At 38.4% G+C, this 22,230-nt stretch overlaps 1 protein-coding gene across 2 annotated transcripts in view; it reads right to left on the bottom strand.

The window, feature by feature from the left end:
* DIAPH2 (diaphanous related formin 2) overlaps window positions 1-21,655 on the bottom strand; it is a 165,817-nt gene extending 144,162 nt beyond the window's left edge. The window contains exons 1-15 of one of the 2 annotated variants that reach the window (XM_017742333.1): window positions 21,597-21,655; window positions 19,066-19,242; window positions 18,094-18,198; window positions 14,532-14,552; window positions 10,223-10,362; window positions 9,769-9,843; window positions 9,618-9,687; window positions 8,505-8,641; window positions 7,591-7,702; window positions 5,118-5,228; window positions 3,162-3,280; window positions 2,098-2,214; window positions 1,424-1,542; window positions 1,070-1,134; window positions 171-275 (exon numbers count right to left, since the gene is read on the bottom strand). In XM_017742333.1, coding sequence (XP_017597822.1) covers window positions 171-275; window positions 1,070-1,134; window positions 1,424-1,542; window positions 2,098-2,214; window positions 3,162-3,280; window positions 5,118-5,228; window positions 7,591-7,702; window positions 8,505-8,641; window positions 9,618-9,687; window positions 9,769-9,843; window positions 10,223-10,362; window positions 14,532-14,552; window positions 18,094-18,198; window positions 19,066-19,242; window positions 21,597-21,599 — 1,476 coding nt within the window. In that variant the 5' untranslated portion in view covers window positions 21,600-21,655. The remainder of the gene's footprint in view (window positions 1-170; window positions 276-1,069; window positions 1,135-1,423; window positions 1,543-2,097; window positions 2,215-3,161; window positions 3,281-5,117; window positions 5,229-7,590; window positions 7,703-8,504; window positions 8,642-9,617; window positions 9,688-9,768; window positions 9,844-10,222; window positions 10,363-14,531; window positions 14,553-18,093; window positions 18,199-19,065; window positions 19,243-21,596) is intronic. The other variant, XM_017742337.1, reaches the window with a different exon arrangement.
* Between the last annotated feature and the right edge of the window lie 575 nt (window positions 21,656-22,230).

The raw sequence follows: 22,230 nt of genomic DNA on the forward strand, positions 1-22,230 counted from the left end.
TCCTTAGTAACCTGTGCTGGCTGCAAACCAAATCAATACACCTGTAACACACATTTCAAACCCCAGAGAGACAAGATACTCTGGGGCAATTTCTTTTCAACTCCTCCTCCTCAAAAAAAAAAAAAAAAATCAACTCAGCTGTGGAACTTCATGTGATACAGTTTTATTACCTGGGTCCTGAGCTGTTTGACTTCTGTTTCAAGTTCTTTGATTTTCTCTTCTCGTTTCTGAAGCTCAGCTTGTGCCTCTTGTCGAGCTGTGAACTCTTCATCAAACTGTAACGATTTAACCACAACAGGAGAGTCCGTGCAGTTATGGCCATGCCAGAGGCTGTGTTGGCAGGAACTCTTTGAACAGTATCACAACTGGAGCAATTGATGCACTTCTGACTTTTTCAAGAGCATTTTTCTAACATGCTCACCTTTAGTACCACATTATTCCTTCCATCAGTAAGTCAATGACAGGGAACCACCCAGATCCAGCTACTCAGTACAGGTTTTTCCCCCCAAGAGAACACTGCAGACTTCTCACACCAAACTCGAGTATACATCTATTGCAGCAAGCTTAAATTCATTAAAATTAAATCTGCAATCATCATGTTCAAGAACATGTACTGTCTTATGGCCTGAAAATGCCCTCTTAGACCAGACCAGCAAAAAAATCAAAATTTTGAATGATTTTAACACACAGCTCCATAATACATGAACATCAGTACTACGCAGCTAATGCAGCACGTTCATTCATTTTTTCAAGCTTATACCTGCACTTTAGGCATTGAATTATGACTATTTCAGGACAGAAGAGCAACAAATGGAATTTTCCCCATCAGTTATCTACAGCAGAGGAATACAGCTGAGGATATGTATAGTTGATACCATTCAGAGGCTTTTGATTTCAGACTCAACTTGCACACAACACAGGACCACCCAAAACCCCCAGCGCTTTAAATATGAAAGCACATCCTGCCTGGGAGATCCACTATTTCCCAGTTTTCCCTGGGAAACAAGCTGACTGTATTCCCATTAGGATTCTGTTCCATACCTTAAAGAGAACCATGAGTAGGACTGACCTTTCTGGAAAATTCTGCTGCTTTCTTTTCACTCTCTTCTACTTTAGCTTTGTCCACACACGCATCTAGAATTTCAATAGAATACCAAACACCAGTCAAGTCAAACATATCACAGCTCTGAGATGCCTCCCAGCCATCATTGCCCTGTGAGCCCATGACACCAAAGCAACAGATACTTTTTCTTGTGACCCTGTCTCATTTCATTAAAAGCTACAGCATTTGCTCTGGTGCTCCTCAAGCACACCTGGAGCTTCCATGCATATTTCCAGAAAACTGAAGAAATTCACAGTCAATAAAAGTCTAGACAGAAGAACACAAAGAAAAACAAGGTAAAACTGCTTAAAGTGTACAAACCAACTAGATGTGTAAAATTAATGTCCATCCTTCCTCTGTATTTAAAATCTGGGTCCATGCCACTGCAGTGCAGCACTATCTGCGACACACATTCTTCTATGATCTTGTAATACTGAGGTCTAAAAGAGAAAACATTCATAAGACAATAAGAACACTAATGAGCCTTTATGCAATTGGGGTTGGGGGGCAACTAACTCCTAATATCTGAATTATACACCTGCCAGCAGAAGTATCAAGTTCAAAGTCTGATTTGTACTCTTATTTGTGAATATTTTGGATGTGGTACCCTGGACCCTGCTAAGACACCGAGCTGCACAAAAGAGAAGTTTACACTGAAGACCAGACACAAGGCATGTGGGAGTATTTCCAATTATCAGCTGTACAACTTCCATGTTCTTTGAAGCAATGAAGGTACCAAACTCAATTAAAGAAAAAGTGCCCAAAAAGTTAAGAGGTTTCTGGGATGAGGGCATTGGACTAAGGGTCAAGTCTTTGCAATAAGCATTATTATTATTTACCAAGATCTTTTTAATACTAACATTGAGTAGAAAGACAAATAACACATTCTCAGAGAGGCATTTTAGGCATGATTATGAGCTACTCAGTTTACCAGGGTCTGGATTTCTCTTCTTGTCCCTACTCCCAAAAAATCCAACCTGGCAGCTGGCACTTACCGGACATAGTAATCATTCCTGATCAGAAGGAAATGTTGGAGAATTGACAAGAAGTAATTTTCAGAAGAAGTATCCTTCACCATATTATACAGCAGATGAAAGACTTCGCTGACATCAGTGCAAACATGGTTAAGAAAATACGAGTCCTTAAAAAACTAAAAACTTAAAGAACAAGCAAAAGACCAAAAAAGCCCACTGCACAATAGAACACCCAACCCCACCCAAACACACCTCCCCCAGACATTTCCCATATTGTTCAAGTAAAACCCCTCCTAAAACTTCTAAAATTGTGAACTCCTATCCTTAGCAGTAAACATTATTTTTCCACTACGATTGCACACAGAATCTCTGTGCCCTGTTTAACAGTCAGGACATGTTTCATTATTAGTCAGAACAATCATACTGTACACTTCATGTTCTAGAATCCTGTAAAAGTACTTCACACAAAGCTTAGTTTCCACTCTGAGCTGAGCCAGGCTAAGGGCAAACACACACTGCTCAATCACTTTCACTTCCTAAAGATGACCATTACCTGGAATTACCTGTTCTGCAAAACAACAGCATTACAGAGGATTTTATAGTCCTCTCACTGATTGCCTCCACCTCCCCCTGCTTCCACCTAAAAACTGCAAGCAGCCATTCTGAACCTAGGTAATTTTCAATTTACTGCTGCTTCACAGCTAGAAAAGGCACACATCTGAAGTGCTTCAGAACCTACGAAAAATTTTGTTCCTCTTATTACCAAAACTCATTTTTCTTCAAACTTATGATCTTCCATGAGTATAATTTTATCTCTTCATGTATTATGAGACAGAGTTTAGCTTAATAAATGTTATTTATGAAAAATTAATTCAGTTCCCAATGACTTACATTTGACATGCAAATTTAAGCACTAATTATCTAAATATTTTCTAACAAAAAAAGCAACTGGAGAGAAATCTGCTTGACAAAGCCCCTGGTAAGACATACAACTGAGACAAATAACCTGCACACAGAGCACTGTAATTTCCATTTAATAAAGTTCTGAAACAATCAAGTTACAACAGCACTTCCTTAAAGGATATTCCATTTCAGCTTTGATATCATTGAGACGATGTGACAGTTCAAAGTGGTCTTCATCTTTGTTCTCATCAAACACCCTCAGCTGAATATCAAGCTCATCATTTTCCTTATCTTTCAAGGCCTGTTTTTCAAGGTAGAATATATCTTAATATCTCCTTTTTTAAAGCAAGAATTCCCCCCCTTGAAGGATTGTATCATGATGAAATATATGACATTAACCTTTAGAACAGGAGAAAGTTTTAACTCAGTGCCTGGGATTTTTTTTATTATAATGATATAACTGAGAAAAATTAAAGGTAAAATATCAGCTCAGAGCAGGTATGGGCTACGGAACAAATGATTTCCAGTTGAATCAAGTTCTTAAGGGGACACAGCAGCTCCTGCTTGTTAATGTCAGAGCTCCTTTAAAAAAGCACAATAAGTACTTATTTTGAAATAAGTATATTTCAAAACATTAATTGAAGTCATCTTAAGAAGCCTAAGAAAGCGTAAAGAAGACATGCTTACAATTTCTATTACTAAGTTAATCTAGACCATAGCATGAAATCAACCACAGTACAAGAAATACAGAGGAGCAAAAAAACCCCTACAAGGTAGCATTTGGAGCAGGGGAAAATGGGCTGCTCTTTTAAGAGACACAAGCAGTTGTTCTAATTCCTGTAAGAACCAAGTTTAGCTTCCTAGCAGGAAAGCACATTAAAGTTCCCTCCCATCCACTCGTGTGAATGCATGATCCCATGATTCACAGGGAAAGTGGCCTGGATTTGTCAGACCTGGATGCAGCCACGTGCCTTCCCCAATACAGCAGGAACTTGTGCCACTTCTAATGCTTGAAAAGCACAGGAGGCTGCTCTGAATCTGAGCAGATGAAGAGCCAGATCTATGGATCCCCCTCCTGACTTTTTCAACACATTGGCAGTTGAGCATTTTGAAAAAAGACTGATCACCAAATATTAATTGCTTTTACACTCAGATCTGTATGGCAGATGTTGGCACACTCTCACAAGTTTTCTATCATATCATGATTTGTTACAATTCAGTTTCTTTGCTACCTAACCCATCCCTAATTCTTAAAATTTTTAAGCATTTATTGATTCTGTAAAATATCTTTCAATAGATTAAAAAAAAACAAACTAAAAATCTTGAGGCTTTCAGATGTTCCACAGCAAATAAAGCCAGCAGATCATGCTAATGTATCTACATGATACAAACCCTAAAAATATACCCCAAGAAAAATTAACATCACACATCAGGAAGAGTCTCGAGGCTGAATGAGCCAAAAATGGAAGTTTTTGTTCCTGACAAACTGACAATCTGAAACTTTGTATCTTTAAAGTCATAGCAGAATAAATTCTGTTTCAGACAAATACAAGCAGGTACTCTAACTTCTCTCATCTCTTGAGAGAAAGTGATGAGCACCTTAAATATACATATTTTTGATACAAGCATCAGAACAGTTTCTTGGTTAAGAGCTACAGATCGCTCCCTGAGTCAGAAATATTCCTGTCTGTGCAGCTGCATGAAGACAGACCTGCAGTCTCAGAGAGAATGAATGTGTCGATTTGATTTTTCTTTGAAATGTCCCTCTGCATTCTCAGCAGGCAGATTAAAGAAAACCAGATTTCACAGAAAACAACAGGAACAGCATATACAAAGAAAGTTAATCCAAGATTGGTTCCACAGCCAGATTCACATTCGCTGCATGAGCTTTGAGCTCATTATGCAGAATCCAGCTACCTTAATTTAATTTCTAATACACTGACTTGTTTCAACTCCTATTCTGGTTTACACAGCTCCTGAGAACCTAAATTTGTAACTCTGTGGACTAAAATCAGGTTTAGATTGATAATCTGACCTTCTGCACCCCCAATCCTTCCCTTCTGCTGTTCTGCTAGAACAGTTTGGTTATCTTCAACATTCACAGTGGACAGTGATCAACCTATACACAAACAACTTACAGGCAGTATTTTCTTCAGGCCACAACGTAAAAACTCATTTCTCAAGTGTATCCTGAAATCAAGATCTTCTGGAGATGTAACAAGGGCATTGATGAGCTGCATACATGCTACCTGTTGTCAGAAATACAGAACGAAAATCAATATTGCTTCAGTCACTGCTGCAGTTTAATTATAAAAGCAAAGAGATGGATGTTATTTATTATGCAGCACACACGCAACACTTGGGTTTATTTTAGCGACATCAAATACTGCTGTGTCTGTTTCCATACCAGGATGCTTCTGCTGTGTCAAAATAGTACCATATGAATGACCATCACAGAATAATATCAGGGAATGGTTTGAGCTGGAAGGGACCTTTAAAGTTCATCTTGTCCCACCCCTGCCATGGCAGGGACACCTTCCACTGTCCCAGGTTGCTCCAAGCCCCGTCCAGCCTGGCCTTGGGCACTGCCAGGGATCCAGGGGCAGCCCCAGCTGCTCTGGGTACCCTGTGCCAGGGCTCCCTACACTAAAATCATACACCAGTTATTCCCAATCTGAAGTTGCCCACTGCACCTCCTCCTCTTTCTCCTCACTATTCACCAGTTTGAAAACTGTTTCTACAATAATTAAAAACTTTAAAAAACCCCACATCACAACCACCAAAAAACACCCATACCCAAGTAAGTCACATCACCAGGTGTTTTTTCTATTCCTGCAGATCACTTCTGCAAAATGCCTGAAGTCTCAGGATAGTGGCTAATGCTTTAATTGAACAGCTGTGCACTTTAATTGATTTACTTGACAACAGGTAGACAATAGCACAACACCAAAAGTGCTGATCCACATTAAAAGACTAAAGTGGGACTCAAGGGAAATACCAAGTTTGGTAAAAGATGTTAACTGCAAACAGAAGTAGCATTAGAGTGGGACAAAAAAAAATCAATAGCTGCAGAGGAAAAAATCAGATAAAAAGCACTCTTCCTGTTTTAATTACACTCACTATTTAGCTTTAATAGAACACCTTATGGGGTCTCAGATTTCTATTAAAACACCCTTTCAAAGGCACTCTCTTGATAGAGCTGCATCTTCAGATAATGCAGTATCATCGTCCTTGCTTGAATGATTCTTGTTATTTTACTACTATGACATGACTTAACAAGCCAAAGTACATGTCCAATCTGAAATTAATAGAGAGAAGAGGTGCCATCTGCTCTGATTGCTGCTGCCAGAGAGACTCTGGCTTAATGGCTTGTGCTAATACATTACAAGTAAAGAACGATTTTGTCAGAAACAAGGTAATGAGTCTTGCAATTGTGCCTTCACTGAGGTATCAGAGAGCTTTGGGAGGGGGAGCTTGGCAGGAATGGTGGGTGGTTGTTTTTGTTTGCCTTAAATCAACAAGGTCATAAAGAAGGAGACAAGCTCAGAATGAATTCTTCAGTGATAGCACTATTAAGGTCAGAATGTCATTTATAGAAACTTACTGAACACCATTAACTCATCAGCCCTGAAACAAGAGGTGCTAACAGCAAACACAGCATTAAGGCAACTACAGCTGATGTGTATTTGATCCAAGACTGGAAAAAGGCATCCCAAGGATACCTACCCAGTTCACACTGTACTTTTCCATATCTTTCAGCCAAAATAGCTGAAATACGAATTCCGATACAAAATGTGCATCAATACTGTACTGGGAGAAGACAGTAAGTCAAAGTCATCCTTTAATAGGATATTCAGCCCTTGGCCTCTATGCAAACATGGCAGTACCAAAAAAAAACCCAAAACCAACCCCAATTAAAAAAACCTTGCACTGTAATAGCAACCAAAACTCTTAGCTAGTCTGGTGCCCACAGAGAATTAAAAGCCTCTATCCATTGACCATAAGCAGCAATGAACATGATCTAAGTCATGACTTAGTAAAAACCACTGGCAGAGAATATTTATTTTATTAAAACTGTAAAAGCTCACTAGATCACACTTAGAGAAGCACTAGTGGCTGATGAGAGGCACACATTGAACACACCAAGGAACACAGAGTCCCTGTTGGCAAAATACCAATGATATCCTGCTGCACTTCATTCATCCCAAAAGGAACAGTGCCAAAACTGGGCACAGCCCATTCTACACCTGCCATAATTATCATATATGTGAATATTTAAGAGGCAACAGTCAAAAGCCCCAGTACCAGGAACAGATTTATTACCTGAACATTACATCTGGCATTCAAGGAAAGAAATATCACTAATTACTCTCTTTACTACAGTCAAGACTTCTTAATCCTTTTTTTGGGACAAGAACTGAGCTCCTTGCTCTCAAACCACTAACAAGTAGAAAATCTAATACCAGTGGACCATTGGTGTTTATTTCTCCTCTTTTACTAAGCCCTGGACTAACAGCAGCAAAAGATTTTGCGTGTAAATTATTTAAAGGTCACAAAGCAATCCGCCGTGTTCCAGCCTTCTGGCTGAAGCACACAGAAAAGCAAACTCACCTGCAGCTGTATGAACTCGTGGTTCTCCAGGCCTTCAACAATCTGAGAGAAACGCTCTCCCCTGCTGTGCCTCTCAGCAGCAGTTGTTATAGCACATAAAAGCTTGTCCAGACTAAGAGAAAGACAAACTGTCAAAAGGCACAGCACAGCCAACTCACTCATTTTAAAAATACTCAGCCCCCTATCCACATGACTCAAGGCTTTAGGGCACTGACAGAGTTTAAATGCATTTATCTACAAAAAGTTGAAAACAAATCAAGAATCAAGTGTTAAAAATATCTACAAGATTAATGTTGGAATAAGGAAAAAAAGGGTGAATAAATGTCTGGATTATAATTTCAGCTAAGAAACAATCAATCAGTGAGGGAGAAAAAATCCTTACCTCTCCAAGGCTGTGCACTTGAAAACAGATGACATGTTTAACATCTGGAAATTCTAATAAATTGTCCTTTCAGAAATCAAAATGTTTTAATCTATTTATTGCACAGTAGATGAAGTTTGCCCATTTGAACCTTCAGTAAATAAATACACCGATGAATTTACAGGAAACATATGCCAAGTGATTATCTTTGTTTTAAAAATCTCATGGGCAAGTGCTAAATAACTCTAAGTTCAACTGTTGCAAAGCCCAGCTGTAAATGCAAACTTCTTGTTCCTGTGGTAGAGAAGTGATTTATCCTTTCAGACCTTCCACTTCAGCCACAGTGCACGTGAGCCACAGGTCTCTGCTCACTTGCTTTTCTCTGATTTAATACTGAATTAGGGCAATAGAACAGGTGAAATCTCTTTAATTTTAAACCACATTAATAAAGACTTAATAGGCTACATTTGTTTCACTGACAAGGTTTCTCACCTGTGTCCAAGTTAACAACTCATGAGCACAAAAAAAGAGAAAGCTTCAATCTCTCACTTACATGTTTTCCTCTCCAACAATGCAGATGGCAGAAAGGATTTTCACTGTCTCAGTCATCATGTGTGGTTGCTTTGGATCAATTGCTCTTGACAACAGCAAGAGACTCCTTTCATCTCCTAGAATCCTTTGCAAACCGTACTGAGAGAAACAAAAAGCTCCTGGTGAAAAGGGTGCTCTTGCCTTGGACATTCATCACTAGCTCTGGGATAAGATCCTGAGGGATTCTCCCAACCCCTCCCTCCCACAGGGGGTTTGGCAACACTCTACTAAAAGCCTCAGGCCACAGGTCAGTGTCCCCAGTCTTGCATCTGAGGCTTTCTCCTGACAGAGATTCAGCCCTTCAGGAGGACACTGGGACCTTGTAAAATCAGTACACCCACCAAAAGACAAATCAGGTTTTATTTTCTATGTCTGGAACACCCCAGAAGTATGAAAAATCTGCCTTTCTCCCTCTTCATTAGACAAGCTCATCTGTGAGATTTTTCTAAACTGGGTAGAAGTAGTTATAAGTAATTTTATGCAGTTTTATTTCCTGGGGAGCATACATAAGTACAAGACTTCAGATTTTGCTATGCATTAAGCAAAATTACAGGTTTAATACATCAGCTTCTAGAAACAGTACTCGTACTCTGTAAACCTGAGTAACCGGTGTCAGAGAAAATTAGATCCAACTTAACCTAATCCTTTACCCACAACCTACCAACTTAAAAACCACAGCTAAAAAAATATCAAATCCTATTCAATTTAAATCAGGTGAAAAGTACATTATATTAACAATCACGTATTGAAATCTGAATTTATAAACTTTATTTTTTCTAATTTCCAAGTAATTCATTTCCAAATTCACTTACCTTAAATTTACACTATCATCCTCCCTTTATCAAATAGTTTACTGCCAAAAATCAATAGTATTGAACAAAACTAAAAAAAATGCATATTCTGAAAGGCTCATGAAGAAGACTCTTAACAGAAGTCTAAGACTTACACTTCCAAAGAGTTAAACGCTGGATATCCCAAAGCTTTCCTTCCCTCTCCAACATTTAACATGCTACATATATCTTGAGCTAAGAAAAATCAATCATGCTAGAAGTATGTGAATTTAAAATACACTTACTTTATTGTTCATAAATGCTTTGAGGCACTGGATAAGTTTATGTTGATTCTTCTTATCAATACTTTCTTGCCTTGAAAGGAATGAGGAAAGTAACATCAGGAAAATCTTCACGACTTCCCCACCCCTCCCTTTAAATGATCCAAGTCCTTACTGTTTTTTGTCCAGAAGCTTTTCCAATGCATCCAACAGAAGTCCAAGACCTTCATGTCCAAAATTGTTAACCCAGCTGGAAAAAAAACCAAAGAAAAATGCTTTTAATTATTTCTTAACCAAATGCAAAACTTGCAAAGTTATTTCTCCATTACTGCTTGTGCATCCCTTCGTAGGCTCCACTTTCGGTCTCACTTCCCAAAAGACCTGATCAGCCACGAAGGGAAACGTTCCAACAAGTACAAATTGCTGAAAGCCACAGTGAAAGGTGAGGAGATACTGCAGACAGCTGCAAACATTTCACTTATCCTTGTCCATGGTGCTGAGAACACTGCTCTCCTGTCAACAAGCATTAGCATAATTACTCTGTTTCAAAAAAACCCCAAAGCCCACAACTCTCTCTTGCTTAGCAAAAACAGCATGATGAAAACTACTGCAGAAATTGCTCTGCTTACCTGACTGGGTTGCTGGTTAGAGACACTCTCAAAGACTCCAGGCAATTAAGAAGTTTTTCATCTGAAATTCCAGATCGCAGCTCATGGATATATTCTTGTGAGGACAGTGTGCATTCGTGCTTGCTGTTTTTTAGTCCACCCTATCACAGAAGGCAGAATGCTGCTGAGTGTTCTACTGATCAAGTAGTGTTTAGATGATAAAATAGAAGAGTAATACTTCCATGTGAATTTTCAAGTCACAGTACAAGTATTCAAGACACCTGACTTGACTTGGATTTGTCACCAGTGTTTAATACTTCTGGTTTTGCATCACAAGGATAACTATTTCTGCTGGAATCTTTTTCACTTCTTTGAGTAAAAGTGCATGTACTACAAATTGAATATAAAAATTTAATTCCATCATTCAGTTGTATTAACATATTTAATGAGAGTAAATTAAACACCTACTTCACAACACTGTATTAGAAACAATCACAAACAGAGACACAAAAAACCCCCAGTTCATGCAATTTCATGAGCCAATTTTTTGCTGTACCATAGTCCATGTTTGGCCCCTAACAGAGATCTCTAAAGGATGTTGTTTGCTGCAAAAAAAATGATACAGGAGATTTGACAAAGAGCTCTCTCCTGCTGACAGAAGAATAACCACTTACAAGGTATTTCACTATTAAAATCCCTGAGCATCAGTTTTTAGAGCTATAGTATTCAAACCCATGAACAAGACACAAAGCACTTTCCAAAAGGTGCAAGTAATCTTTTGTACAGCTCTGACAGGTTGCAGTAGGCTTATCTCAGAAGAATGCTTATGATTCATTTGCAGTTCCTAAAGCTCCTTAGCTCTGAAGGATCTGTTGAAGACACCCTGATAAAGATGCCCTGGGTGCAAAGGCAGTGTCAAGTGCCTGACCTGAAGAAGATTTATATACATTTGGTTTTAATTGTATCAGAAGCTTCCACGGCTAATACTCATATTAGTGTCTCTTTCATAAAGGTCCACTTCTCATAAAGTTTCTGGTTTGCTCTCTTCAAATTCTTACCATTCATTTTCCAAAAATGCACTAAGTATGGCTGATGACAAAACGACTTGGCTAAATTTAAGTGAATGACTTTCACCTAAGGATTCAATGCATAAAACAGAAGAACTAAGTCCACATTATCCTTTCAGATTAGAACAAAAACATGACAGACTGTGACTGCATTGAGACAACAGTGTCCTCTGCACTCTGTCAGCTTTGAAGATGTTTCTTGCTGACATGCAAAAGACCTTTAGCTGGACATCACCTGCCAGTTACATATCAAAGGACCAAGGCAGACAAAGATGAGTAAGAAGGATATAAAGGGACTGGAATCAGTCACCATCCACCTCCTAAACAAAGAGATGCTCTTCCACCAAAAGAAAAAGGAATAAATGGGTGGGGATTATCTTTATGAGAGTAGGAACTAATTGTAAATCAGGTTAATATATCAAAAATCATGAAAATTCTGAAAAATCATCACTCTGAAGGACCATAAGACAAAGAACTAGAAAAAGGAACAGCTTTATGCCACTCATTGAACAGATGGGAATCAGAAAAGATTCTATGTGTAACTAATGCACATCGACACAGTATGGATCTAACTGGCCACAAATTGTCATTTCAGCTATTCCCCAACTGGTAAAAGAAGAGAACAGAAATACTGTTGAGAGCCACAAAATGTACAAAGAGATGAGACAATGGCGATTTCAATCAAATGCCACTGTCTGTTAAGCTAGACCCTGAAAAGCACTCTAGAATGCAAGACATAGTGGCTTTTCCCAAGAGATGAGTTTGCCCTTCCACTGCAGTCTGCTGCAAGCTCCAAAAGAGACTCCAAATCCACACTGGGGCAACCAGAAATCTTTGCTACTCTTTGCTTCGTGTTCAAACCAAGATGTGATCTTGCTGCCTCCTCTTTCTATGCCATCCAGGCCATCAGTGAAGCACCTCTGCTCTGCCGAGTCCTTTATTTTCAGAAGACCTATGACCTCCTCAAAAGTATTTACGATAGGTCAGAAGTTCAAAGAACTGGCAGCATGCTCTGCTAAGGCTCCTTCCCACGTCTCACAGGACAGGCACATTTCTTCACTGATTCTTTGAAAAAGCACCTTTAACTGCACAGCAGTAAGGGACCAACTCCTCTTCTTTATTCTCCTCCCTCTTCAAAATGGATGGTCACTCAAGACAGGTCATAAAAAGCCATTCTTAAAATCTTGCAGAGAATTCTCAGCTTACCAGGGTTACTTTCTGTTATTCCCTGTAATCAACATCTCAGTCTCAATCCACTCTTACCCCTAGCCATGCTAACTCGAGTGCTGAACCAGGTGCTACTTCTTTTATTTCCCTATTCAAAGAGAGTTTGATTGGAATACTATTTTTGAGTAATGCTACGCCTTTATATGGATCAGATCTTAATATAAACATTTCTCATTACTTTGAGGTACAAGGTCCCAGTGAAACATACATTTTACAGGAGAACTCTAATAAAGGTGAAGGCAAAAGTGAAGTAGAAAAACTGAGATGGTTGGGTCCCACATCAGAATGCTCAGAGATTAAACCAATGCTTATGAATGAAAGTCTTAGAAATTACTTTATGACCAGTTACCTTCATACTGTTACAATCAAGGCAGAGGATGATTCATGGATGCCAACTCAAGTGAGAGCCTGGACCACAGAGCAATTGCACCAGTGCTGACGATCCCATGTAAAATTCCAACAAGTTCAAGCTCCCAAGTCCCCATGAACAGGGAAACCTCTTCTCTGCAATCTCTACAACCCAGCAGTACTACTGGGAACATGGCAAAATTCCTCTCCTCCCTAACCACAGTGAATCCATAAACCTCCAAGGAAATAGCTCCACATGCTGGCAGAAACAATCAGTTCCTAAAGGATGGATCCTGGGAGAAGCACACTGAGGTGCAAGCGCTCGTTAAGCAATAATATGCAGAAGCCATACTCCAGGCACAGCATTTCTTATTTTAGTATTTAGCAAGTTATTTGCACAAAACCATGCTTTTAATGCAGAGCTGTTCTTGCTCTCTGTCAGACCCTGAACTCAAATGCATGGGGAGGAAACATCTTAAAGTTTCTCCCCTACCCATTGTGGGAATATCAGCTTCCTTTATAAAATAATCTCTTCACAAAGCAGCTGTTCAGGCTAATTCACACCATAAGGAAATTACATGGCAGCAGGGATTATTTGAAACTGGTTGTAACACACTGAACTGGAAAATTAGTCATTTTTCCCCTCAAAAATCAAATACCTTTAAACACATAAGCACAATTTAGGCACTTTTCTCAATCAGGGGAAGAACTAGTACTGTGTACAGAACTAAGAAGTACTGGCGAACACAAAGAGAAAAGTCTCTTTAAAGGCCACTCTGAACAAGACAGAGACAAGAGAAAAATATACAAGAATATAGTGTGTAGGAAAAAACCTAACTATGTCTGAGGCAATGATTAGACAGTTTTAAGCCATAGATTGTTCTCTATTATTTTTACTACAGAATATAATTATAGAGGATGAACTAAGTGGAAAGCCTTGCTGTACCTGAAAAGCCTCCTTTGGCCGTAACCAAAAATAAAGTCCATCCATAATTAAAAAGAACATCTTTGCTTTCAACCACTGTTTTAAACATGCATGTAATTATTTCCCAAAAAATCCTTTTTTCCAGGAAACTAACTTCCTGAACTCGTTCCCACAAATTAAATCCCAAGTATTTGTTTATAATATTTGAATTTAATCACGACAACATAAAATGTAGATGAGTCCTTAGTAAGACAAAAGTTATGCTCTCAGCAATCTCATCTTAAACTTACTGACCTTCTGAATACTCTAAATTAATCTTATTCTCACACTGATCTGCTGCAGTTGGCATTTCCAAGACAAGCTATGAATAATAACAATTAGGACATAAAAAAATTCCTTATCTGAACAGAGTGAAGTAAGCCAAATACTGCCAATTTAAAATTTCAAGTGCCTGCCTTCAATAAAAAGCAAGACAAGCACAAATTATATTTGTTGCTCACAATGAAGAGATGAGCTCAGTGAGTCTGAAGTATTTGGAAATAGACTCCTGAAAACTTGAAGACATCCCTCAAAAGTGTAAGCAATGATCTTATACTGGTAAGATAAACATGACTGAGGTGGTTGACAATTATTTTGTTAAAACAAGGAATCAGTTGTGCCCACTGAACTTTTAAAACCCAGATTAAAGGTCCAAATTATTCCAGCCTAATCTCTAAAAAGGGAAGTTCATAAGAGAAAACAAAACTCTCGTGTTCGTACTCACCGGAACTTTACTTCCGACTATCTGCATGCAGTGGTCAGCCAAGAGAGGTTATTGTGTAAAAAAGATAACAATAATACATAAATAAACACAGCACAGTACTTAGTAGGATGTAGTTGCACACACATTTTTCAGTGTTTAACCATTAGTAGTAGTTACATTCTTTTATCACTTTATCAAACTGTTTAGGGGTTAGAGCTTCTCAACAGGAAAACAGCAGCTCTACTGTAGGAGCAACAGTTTCAAATTCTTATGTTCTGCTGCTAAATCATCAGTATTTGACACATTTACCAGCACATAACTAAATACCTGGCTTGAAAGCTACATCTTGAAAGACTAAATGTGCTATTTTGCTGAAATTATCAGGTCAGATACTTTATATATGACACTGAGAACCCTACAGAACATGCTAATGGCATACTGACTTCCTTGCATGTATAACAACTGCTTTTATTATGGAGCTTTTGATCTGTTTAGATGATGTCACCACTGAATTTAATTAAGTTTGCGTAATCAAAAACATAGCCTACAGTTATAACTCCAACTTGCATTTCAGAAAATCTCCCATGACATTTTTATTCAACTGCTCGGTATGGATGCTTTTAATTACATGGATAATTAAACAGTGATTTTCAGAATGCCATCTTCTCTTTACCATGGAACAGCATCTCTATATTCATGAACAAAAAGTTGGCTTTCCCCAGAGGAAACTGCAGGAAGGCAGCACATCTGTGCCCTGTTCTGTCACCTTGCACAAATGCCCACGTTCCTGGGAACACCAGGACAATGGAGCTCTGCTCAAACACCACAGGCCTCTCCTCCTCAGCTCACCTGCTGCAATCTGACAGCAGCAGCCAGTTTATTGAATAACCACTTTCATCTGCTCAAGAGCTGCTTTGGTTCTGAGATCTGAATGTGTATCTGTTCAGCCTCCACCTGCTCCATTTTCTACTCTTATCTCTTCTGTTGCTCCTTTAGGGAGGCTTTCAAAAACAGAAGTCCCTGCAAGACTTTCACAGTCAACACTTCTCTTCCTGATGAAGCTCCCTCTAGAAGCACAGGAAGGGACTGCCATCACTAGACAATCTCTTCACCTAATTTACTATTTTCTTCTCTCACCAATGGTTCAACTATTCAGTACAGCACAAAATGTCACCACATTCAGTTCTGAAACTGATTTCCAATCCTTCACCAGTTCTCAGGTTTAATTTCCATGGTCAACAATCTTTCTCCTCAAGGGAGAGAAGGAATGAGGAGCACAGAAAATCACTTCCCATGAAAGCATCCAGCTCATGAGCTTCTACACATCCTCCACCCCCAAGGAAAACTTTCTTCACACAGCAAAACCCAAATTCCCTTCTCAGAACTCTGAAGACAAGTGTTTCAGAAAAGCATGGTCAACATGCTGCAGATGGCACACACGCAGGGGAAGTGAAGCACCAAATTTAAAATAATTCGGTTAAGACAACATCAGCAAATGAGAGTGATATCTTCACATTGAAGGGAGAGAGCTCAAAAGCCTAATTAAACAAACATGAAATGAACTGCAAGAAAAGTCACATCAACTGTTAAGTGTGTTTTGTAAGAGCTCTAAGCAGAAGGTCCAAGTGTTTTCAGTGTAAAAAGGAAGACAGGTAATTATCTATGACAAAAGAAAAAGGTAGAAAATTTAAAGACAGATCATTTTGAATGCAACCAGCATTTTCATGGAAGACAATCCTGAAGAAAAGAAAGTTTGACAATTCATGATGCAGTAAAGATTGATTAGGGCTTGAATTCATCTGAGCAGAACAGTAGTTGCACTAAACAGAAGATGAAATTACAAGTGAAAATGAGATTTTGCACCATTGTAAGATCCCAATCAACATTTCAAAATTAAGCTCAGTATTTTAGAATTTTTTAACAATCAAGATGCTAGCTATTTAGAAGTTAAATTAGGATAACATGCTACAGAAAGGTAATGTATATTTCTGAAAGATTCCATTCAAATGCTGTGATTCAACTGCAAGAAGGACATACTGAAGCACACAAACTTCAATATGAGCCATTTTTCCAACAGGAAAAACTCTTTGCATACGTGTAAAACATCCACACTGGTGCTGACTTAAGCCCAAAGTGCACATTCATGTACAAGGATCTTTTAGGATGACTTGGTTTTAAATTGTTAGTACATTTGGACAAATATATCCCCTGTTCTGTTAAGTTTTCCATGCTGCAGCACACATGGGGAGGAATGCAATGCATTAAAATGCTACACAATTCTGGGGCTTGAGGCAGCCACATTTCAACAGCAGTGTACATGAGAGACATCACCACTGTTCAACTACTCTTTGAAAAAAATTGCAAATACTATTTCTACTTTCACTTTCATGAAGTATTTTTGCATACTAAGAAAAATTCCAGATTTAATACTGATCATCAAGTGCAGATAAAAATCTTACAGAGCATAATTAGTCGTTCCCAAAGACAGTCTAGTTCATAGTTCATAACATTCACTGCATAAGCTTGAATAATTCTCCAGTAATTTGTACATTTAGTTAGACCATGCTTAAAGCACTGGATTCCTTCCAGCACACACTAAAGGGCTGTGGATTTTGTTTAAGATGAACTCATGCAGGAACATCACTCCTCAGAAACTAGATCACCATTTTCATTACCATTTCATCACCATTATAACAAGCTTTTCCCCACTGAACTTTATAATGTTTCATGCAAGGCATTTGCATAATAATTGCATGTCATTGTCATCTTAATTTTTTGAAATTTAACTCTGCAGAGCTGATTTTCAAGGTTAAAAAGAGACAAGTCAAGTGTACTGCTTGCAGTCCATGCTTACAGATTCCTTAGGCAGACACCAACAATCTTTATTTATTTCTGTATTTGCTATAGTCAACTTTTAACACACACAAAGCACACTGTTGTATTTTATAACTAATTAGTACTAACAGTTCAACTGCAGAAAGTAAACTGCAGCTTTTCATTACTCGAAATTGTATTTCTCCACCCCAAAAAATGCTGGAGCATCCAGTAATTTCCTTACACTTCTTGCACCCTGAGGAAGACAGACTTCAAAAATTCTGCATGAAGGGCTAATCAATCAAATAAACTACAGAGAATAATCAACATGGATGAAAGATCAAAACATTTTTTCTATTCAAAATGTAATCTGAAACTGGTTTTAAGACCATCTCTTCACTAAAGGAGTCTAGTACATACATTGCTACTGAAACCACAAAGTCAAAACCTTTTGATACCAAAAATTCCTAAGATGAATTCCACAGAAATATGCTCAGGTTCCATCCATGACCCTACATCATGAAATCTGCAATTTCTTATAGCTTACAAGAAAGGCTCAAGTTTTCACATTGCCCAGCAGGGGACACATGAACTAACTGTCCAGATGCAGCTGCAAGCATTTAAAAGTGCGTAAGTAAATACACATTTATTTTTTCCTATCACTCTTAGATAAATCCAGACAAAAAACTGTCAAGTTTCAAGCTTGAAAAGCATCACACTCAAAGCTAAGCTTCCTCCTCAGGTGTGCCTCAGAGAGGGGAGCACTTACGGATTTGGCAGTTGCAGAAATGTACTGGACAACCATCTCACGCTTTGTGCCCAAGTCTTTGTCTCGCAAAGGAGCTTTGCGTTCCTCATTCAGGTTCATGTCTTCCTGTAAAGAAACAGACCACACCACATCAGGAATATATCTCAGGATTTTTATTAGTCTTTGTTCTTTTTAAGCTACTTTTGTTAAACAATTAACAAGCAGACAGAAGGTGTTTTCTCCAGTTTATCTGCGCCCATTTCATTTTGCCCTACCTGATTTTCTCATTTAATTCTGTCACCTCAAGTGCTCACTGGTTTTGAGATTTAGCCAAGATTCTAATTGCATCAAGGGGAGTTAGCATTTGTGAAACTTGGCTCAAGAAGTAAAACTAGAGGGCAAACACAACAATTCTACACCACAAGTCGATACTTAAGTGTCAACTCTTGTGATGTTTCTGTGTTTTTAGGGAAATCGTATCACAGTGGGCACCATTCCTGCACTACCTAATCAGAAGGCTCTTATTACATGGATTATTAGCTTGTGGAAGGGGTAGATGTGAAACTCCTCCAACTCCTATATTTAAAACAAGCCTAAAAGTCAAAATGCTCTGCTAGATTAAATCTAGTAAGACACCTGTTTCATTAACTGATTAAACACAATGCAGTCATTACTAGCCACGACTAGGCTTGCCATTAAAAGTCAAAGTAACTTCAGCCTAGCGCCTAAGAGCAGTCAGTGTGTTACTGTAATAACTACTGGTGAACAGCTTTGTCAAAGAGCTGTTAGTCTGTGAGACAGACCAATATATACTGTCTGCTTCAATAAACATTACTTGGAAAAGTTTAAAACTAATCCCTTAATCTAACAAGCAAATCAAGCAAGTGTTAGTTAACACTGATCCAATCCTTCAAAAGACACTCACAGCTTCACTGAACAGAGCAGAACCACACAGTGGAACAGGGCAGTTCTCAGGCCATACCCACACCTTACCATCATTTTTTCGAAGAGATCCATCACTTCCTTTTCTGATAAGTTCATGCAACGCTCATCAACAAGTGCCTGGGCATGTGGGATCTCGCTAATGGAAGGCTGAGAGTCAATAGGATGCTGAATGAGAGGCTTCTCCTTCTTCACTGCCGATTTTCTGAAGCTTGTAATTCTGTCACGCTGCAAAGACATTCATTCAAAAATAAGCAGAAATAGAGAAAAGCAGCCAATTACATGGCAGCAATGCACATGTTTTTAGTTAATTCAAGCAGCAGAGTTAAACTGAGCTGTAAGTAAAAATACTCTAATATTCAGAGATTACTTTGCACAGAAAGACAACATATAAGATAAACTCATGACAGGTCACATGCAAAAGGGATTTTAATATTTCCCATTGATTTAAAATTGCACCAGCTAGGTTAAACTCTTAGCATTTCAAAATCTTCAGCTCATCTTCTCACATTACTCTCCAATTATCCTGATAGTGAATAAATATGGTACCACAAAGGTAATGTCCAATGTTCCTTCACCTGAAGAGCTATAAGTCTTTGGAGGACAACTGAAAAAGTCAGCATTGGGAAGGAGGTACTCACAAGTTCATCAGGCTTACAAAAAAATCCTGCTAAAGTAAAATAAAGTTTGTAGAGGAATTAATGCTCCAAGCATAGTTCATAACTCCCTGAAGAGTTTTTGAGTAGGAACTCCTGAAATTAGTGCCAAACTTTAGAAAGCCAGGTGCTGGGTTACTCACACAGAAGCAGCCACCCATGGTTAAATACATGGACAGACTTTGGTGAAAGCATCAGACACTGCCAGGGCGTTTCTCTGGTTAGGGCTGACTGCTCAGGGCTTACACCAAACCCCCGCTCCCTGGGCTCTAGGCATGCTCAGTTACTTTGTTAATACTGGAAACAACCAACACCAGCACCCTCCTTATAAGGCCATTTTTTATATTTGTAAATATTATTATCAATATGTATTTGTTATCACTTATTTATTATATTTGTTATTTATTATAAATATCATTATATTTATATTATTTTATCTTTATAAAATGTAACTATTCTGAAGACAGCCTGATTTTTTTATTTAATAACTGTTCTTAAAATTTTTAATATATATATTCATTTTGAGAACATTATGCATGTAGCAATTTTGCTCAAGGAACTGTTTGCATCCACAAATACTCCTGTATTTGTTTCAGGCACTGAACAGCCTTATAAAGATGTGCTTTCATCTAACAGCAGCTTATGTAGGGTTACCAGGATCAGTCATAGCACTTCGTCATCTCCACCAAAACATGTAAACCAAAACTTATATTGGCTACAATTAAACGGCCTCGGTGAGGTGTGAAAATTTTGATGGAGTATTTTATTTGCAAAAACTTTGATTCCTTTTAGATTAGCAGGTCCGGAGTGGAGAAACTGAAGCAAGAGCTGTGGAGTATGGAGAAGAAAGATTATTTTCCTGTTGTTTTGTTTCTTTTTATTAATTTTTGTTGTTCATTGTTTTTGTTGTTATTTTTGATATCCTACAAGATTACCTGAAATTTTTGAAGGGAAGTGTCCCTAGATAAGCTGCATTCCCTCTGAATTTCTTTTCAGCTTTTTTTCTTTGAGGGAGGGGTGGTAGGGGGGCTCTCTCCTTCCTTAGAAATTTTATATTTGTGGACAGAAACACAATACCTACAAGGATACTGTTAATATCTTTGACAAAGCAAGAATATTACTTTAACCCATTTTCTACCTTACTAGAATAGTTTAAACTACGTTTTTGGAAACAAAAATTAGGGCACAGCCTGGTGAAAAGGCCAAGAATACAACATAATGCCTGAAAGGCAGTATCCAAATTTAGCCAGTACGTATCAAATGCAGATTCATGTTGACCACTCACCAGTCACAAAAAGTCATTTCAGATCCAATTTCACCATAGTGCCATCTGTTTCAAGTACAACTTATCAACAACAAATTTGTTCAATGAGATTGCACTGGTGAGACCAGGCACAGTTTCCTAATTTCAGATGTGCAGACAATCATTAACTAAAGAGCCAGTGTGGCTTTAATTTATATATATATATAATACAAGGCTGTAATTTTAATGAAATCAATTTTTCTGAAAAAATACTTTGGAGCCAGTTTCAAAGCATTCAGGTTTATCAAGTTAGTGCTACTGAATCCAAACTTGTTTGGCCTTCAGTACACACTCATTATCCAAAATGGTTCCACTTGAATCATGCGGCAACCAACTTTGAAGAACCACTGCAGATCATTTACTGGTAAAGAGAAGGCCAAGAGAAATAACACTTCAACTGTTGAGTAACAGTTTCAACATAGCCACAGTATTTCTAAAGTACTTAAATTGTGCTTAATGAAGTTTCTCCAAATAGAAATCATTATTAATCTTCAACTGAAATCACAAATTAAGATCTTTAGGAATAGTCACTCAATTTTCTGAAATCTAATGCTTAATATCCTTATAGGAATGTTATTTTGTCCACAACATTTGGAGTAAAGTAGCATGCAGCGTGGAGTTACCATTGCAAATTAAGATGCTACAAAGACCTTACCACATCATCTGCCAAAGTTTTTATTTGAATATTCTATTAAAAAAAAAAAAACAACACACACAAATCAAAGAAAAAAGGCAGTGTTACCTACTGCTTCAGAATAAAGAAGTTTATTTCATGTATTTAAAAAGCATTTGAAATTTCACCAAGTGTTCTAACAAAACCACAGACAAATGAACATGGAATCTCCTGCCTTTTCCGTGAAAAAGCAAGCTTGCATCCCACTGCACCTTATCTTTTGAGTATTTAACTCAGGAACCCGAAGGCTGCACTGCTGCAGCACCCCCACTATTGCACAAAAGAGCAGCCAGGTCTCTCAGAAGGGTTTCCAAAACAAACACGGACTCCTGGACTCCCGAGTGCGTCAGCAGAGCCACGGGACACTCTCAGTCCTGACTCAGAGCTGAGCACTGCCCAGGCACCTTCCTGTGCCCAAACCTCTGCAGCCTTCGGCCAATTTCTCCTTCCTGGACACTGAGTAATGTCAGGCTGGAGATGAACTGGTTGCAGTCAGTGAACTGAAGATGCACAAACCTATTACTGTATCCTGCAGCCGTAGGGAGGAGGAGAGAAGATCCAACAGGCAGGAATTGTGCAGCAAG

This window comes from Corvus brachyrhynchos, unplaced genomic scaffold (genome assembly GCF_000691975.1).
Source record: "Corvus brachyrhynchos isolate BGI_N302 unplaced genomic scaffold, ASM69197v1 scaffold220, whole genome shotgun sequence".
NCBI classification, from domain to species: domain Eukaryota; kingdom Metazoa; phylum Chordata; class Aves; order Passeriformes; family Corvidae; genus Corvus; species Corvus brachyrhynchos.